This window comes from Mangifera indica, chromosome 11 (genome assembly GCF_011075055.1).
Source record: "Mangifera indica cultivar Alphonso chromosome 11, CATAS_Mindica_2.1, whole genome shotgun sequence".
Taxonomy (NCBI): Eukaryota; Viridiplantae; Streptophyta; class Magnoliopsida; order Sapindales; family Anacardiaceae; genus Mangifera; species Mangifera indica.
The window spans coordinates 1895990-1900685 of NC_058147.1; the positions used below are offsets into that span (position 1 = coordinate 1895990).

General features: G+C 34.6%; 1 protein-coding gene across 2 annotated transcripts; it reads left to right on the top strand.

Annotated features, from left to right (window-relative positions):
- Window positions 1-543: 543 nt before the first annotated feature.
- On the top strand, window positions 544-4475 carry LOC123228959 (transcription factor bHLH110-like). Of its 2 annotated transcripts, none has more exons than XM_044654486.1 (7): window positions 544-1185; window positions 1600-2239; window positions 2695-2820; window positions 2913-2978; window positions 3190-3249; window positions 3932-3991; window positions 4087-4475. In XM_044654486.1, the coding sequence occupies exons 1-7, from the start codon at window positions 1049-1051 to the stop codon at window positions 4243-4245; spliced, it is 1248 nt and encodes a 415-aa protein (XP_044510421.1). In that variant the 5' UTR covers window positions 544-1048; the 3' UTR covers window positions 4246-4475. The 2 variants fall into 2 exon arrangements, with proteins under 2 accessions (XP_044510421.1, XP_044510420.1); XM_044654485.1 differs by having other exon boundaries at window positions 545-1185; window positions 3190-3255.
- Window positions 4476-4696: the final 221 nt, after the last annotated feature.

Sequence of the window (4696 nt, forward strand, 5' to 3'; positions counted from 1 at the left end):
GATTCATACTAATAAATCTTTGTTATTTCACATTAAAATTATTAGGCAGCATCATTGTAAGGAGATGATATACTAAACCCCGTAGGAATAGTTGAATCAATAAAATTATACGTACCCAATTTTAAGTATCAAGTTAGGATTTAAATAATGTGTTATTATATAATTAATTGATTTTAAAATAAAAATAAAATAATATTAAACTATTTAATTAATGTCATATACGTACCTATCTTAGTAAGTACTTAAAACTAAATGGCATTTAATTTTTTATTATATTTTATGATGAATCTTTTTTGACTGATTGAGCTGATGATCATTCTTTATGTGGACAAAGTAAAGACCATTGCAACTTGTTTCTTAATTTTCTTGAGAGACTAGTGTGTATCAATTTGTGGGTCTTACTTCAATTTTATCAATTTTCTGACGTGGAAAATGTAAAATTAATCAATATGATAATTGCTTCACTGGACAACATTGGAGAATGAAGTACTGTAGAGAACAAAGTTGCTGAAAATGAAAATATATTGAGGGAACTTGATGAACATGTGGGGGATGTATATGGATATAAAGAGTTAAAAGGGGGTGAGAGAGAGAGAGAGCATGGTTGCTATCATTTCTCTTCTCAGACCTTTGTTGAAAGCCTTGGGATTGAAGGCAGGGATCTTAATCATAACATAGAGGAAGTATAATCATCTTCCTGTAATTGCAGAGAGTGCAAAAAAGAGGAGAAGGGAGATGATACAAGTTTTCAGCCTCAAAAAGAAAAAAAAAGTGAGCCTGAAAAGAAATAAATAATTGAATTCAGAGAGAAGTATGGAGATTCAAGCTCTCTCTTTCTTTCTTTTGAAGGCTACTTTAAGATAGAAATTTGAAAGAGTAAAGAGGAAACTCAAGAAAAGTAGCTTGCTAAAAGCAAGAAGGTTTGTGGGAGTCACCTGAACTGTTTCTTTGAATAATAGTGAGAGATTCCAACAGCAAGCTGGGGTTAGTTAAATTTTAATTTCTCATCTTGGGATTTTCAAGCCTTTTTTGTTAAAAAATTATCATTATGGACTCTGCAAATATCCATCATCAACATCAGCTTCAAGACCACCTAGCTGGATCTTCTTCTTTATCTACCCCATCTTGCTATGGAGTTGCAAGCTCCCATCCTTGGACCCCTACTCTAAACCCAAATGTCACTTTGTAAGTTAACCCTCTCTCTCTCTTCTCTCTGTGCTTTCTGCAACAAATATTGCTCTTCACAGTACCATTATGAATTTACTTTATGATTTGGAATCTCTTCTATTTTTTATTTCCTGATTTGATGTGCATCAATCAGAAAGTTCCTAGAAATTAAGACTTGCTTGTTAGAGTTGATTATCAGTCAAGTTTATGCCGAATCATGTGTATATCTATTGATTCATATTGCTTTTGGATCCAAGAATATTGTGGGCTCCTATATTGCACAGCACACCATCCCCTTACACATTACAGCTCTTGCTCATCTTTTATATTTCATACACTTGGGCTTGTTCCTTTCTTTTATTTATTCACTTAAGTACTGATAAGGTTTTATTTCATGGAATTTATATTTCTTTTTTCAAACTGTATATGCAGGAATATTAGTAACTTTAATCCAAATTATAATGGATTCATCTCAAATTCAAGGCAGAAGAATGAGATCCATGTCCCTCCTCCAAATAGTTCCATGATCCAAGAAGCAAGCTTGCACTGGACTAATAATGCAGGCAGCTTCACTAGCCAGGCAGCTCATGATATGCACTTTTCAAAAATCAGGGACAAGCTTTCAGATTCATTTCCAAAATTTACAGATATGTTAAACAGCCCCTCAAACATTACTGATCAAAAGGGTTTGCATGATGATCTTAGTGAGAAACTCTTGCTCAAGACCATTTCATCAGATTTCCCACTAAATGGGAATCAGTTTTGTGCCGGAAAGTTTTATTCTAATGCCCAGGACGTTTCTAGTTTTGGAAATGCTATACCTAGTAGAGGGAACTTCAGCCAGATTTATCCCAGTATAAATGTTTCCAACTTGAACCAATCTTCTTCAGCAACTTCAAGCTCCTTTGACATGAACTTGCAGGCCTTGGATCTACTAACCTCTTCAAGATTCAGCGGAAATTTCAGTCACCCTTCACATAATAACCTTTGCGCCTACAGAGAGAGCCTTCCTCTTGGCCTTGATGATCATATGCAGCAATCAAGGCGCAGGCCATCTTCTAGTCCTAGTGAAGTAAGTACTGCCCAACTTTACCCTTCTTCCTTCTTCTGTTATGGTATACATATCCATGATTTAGAGAATATAAGCTAGCATACTATCGCCATGATTTAGGTAAGGTAGTTTTATCTGCAACTTTACTCAGTGTTAGTATAATAAATAACTTCAAATTCTTCAACGATATCTTTTTCTTTATCTACATAGCTCTTTAACATTTTAACAAAATTATGAACTGGAAATACTTTATCTCTGGAAAGAAAAAAATTTAAAGTTGGCCTTTACCATAAAAAGCTCTTGATCAAAGCTATGCCCAAAAGAACATAGCCTTCTCTTTTTGCTGCATAATGGAATCTTTAAACCCAGGATTTATATCCTTTATTAGCATATTTATTAGTGTTTCTTCTTTTTCATTCGCTTTAGATGATCATTTATAAATGAACTGATGTATGATATTCTTTTGCATTTCAAAGATATCATCTTTCACCAACGATGTAACAGAGGCAAAGAGATCCAGCGGCACAATAGAGCAAAAGGCAACACAATCAGCACCAAAGAAATCACGATTGGAATCTCGCCCCTCCTGTCCTCCTTTTAAGGTGCCAAAGGATCCAAAAAACCGTTTAATGCTGTATTTTGATTGTGAATATATATGATTTTGCACTGTATGACTGTATTGGCATTTAAACAGGTTAGGAAAGAGAAATTAGGGGATAGAATAGCAGCTCTTCAGCAGCTGGTTGCACCCTTCGGAAAGGTAAACTTTTTTCTTTTTAGTGGTGGCTTCTTATCACCATAATTAGAATCTCCATCATCATAGTCTTCTTGTTCGATCTCCAGCTCTTAGCTTCCTTCAGTAATTTAATTTCAGTCATGTAAAACCAGCCGGGAAATGTTAAAAAAAAAAAAATTATTGTGTTAATGGTAAGTGACGTATGTTTTTGCATGTGGGGTGGAGAATATTGCAGACAGACACTGCATCCGTACTAATGGAGGCTATTGGGTACATAAAATTCCTTCAAAACCAGGTGGAGGTACTTTCGCTTCCCAACATTCTTCTTCAATCTTATTATTAATTTATCATTGCTAGCCATGCTGCACTCTTCCAGAACACAAAACCCTAGAAAATTAGGCAGAATGCTGGCTAGGCTTTAGGGTTTCAGTGGGTTCTCTTCCAAGACCTAATTTAATTATTTCAATTATTTAATATTAATGAATAAATATAATTACCACTTATACTCTTGAAGTCTTCCCTCAGGGGTTTTTTTCCTCCACTTTCCAATACAATTCTGGTAGGAACCATTTAGAATCAGAATTGACTGGAAAACCCACTTATTATTTTCAAAAGGAAGTCAATAAAAATGGTCCAACCAACTATAAAAGCTGTCAGACTATTAAATATAAAATAATATTTAATTATATAATAATATATTATTTAAATATTTAATAAAATATTCAAAATTAGATATATATAATATTTCTAATATACAAATTACCATAATTGGAATATTCTATGAAAAATATTGAATATCTATGAAACTTGCTTCAACACCAGTGGAAAACGTTAAAAAAGCCAGTAAGCCCATAAATCAGTGATCTTAGTTTAACTCAAAATAAAAGATTATAATTTAATTTCTTACACAAATTTTAATTAATCACATATTTAATTATTCTTGAATTAACACTGACTTCTGAAAATATTTTACGCAGACACTAAGCGTTCCTTATATGAAGTCATCACGCAACAAGACCTGCAGAACAGTGCAAGGGGTAAGAAAGAAAATCCATTTTTATCACTGGGAAGTGAAGAATCATGATATATAATTATTCTTATAATTAACTTTACCTACTGCTGATGATGGTAGGGGTCGATGGGGGAGGGCGTGAAAGAAGAACCAACACGAGATCTGAGAAGCCGAGGGCTGTGTCTTGTGCCATTGTCATGCATGTCCTATGTAACTAACGACATTGGTGGCGGGGGAGGCATTTGGCCGCCGCCTAACTTCGGTGAAATCAATCTGTGACTGTGTTACTTTGAGCTCTAGCAGGCTAGCTAGCTGATTTAGAGCATAAATTTGTTAATCTTAGTGGAGCAAATTTGGTCATCTTGTTAAAATAGGATTCAGGATGGACCAAGTTTGATCCATTAAAAAATTCATGTTCCATTACTCATATGAATTTTAACGGACCTTCTTCCACATAAATTGTTGCCTTTGCTTCAGTAATCTATGAGTTGGGATCAATGTATTCTTTATCCTTTTTTTCCTGCGCCATATATAAGACTTGGATGATCAAAAGCAATATAATCAGAGATAAATTTGCTTTGATTCTTGAAAGCGTGTCCCTTATTTTTTTCTCTTTCCCGCAAAGAAAGGTCCCTCTAAATCTTCAACTTTCTGATATGGGAGACAGAAGAGCAAGGCAGGCAGCCAGGCAGGCCTTAACCCGTGGAATGATGACCCTTATGCAGAGCCC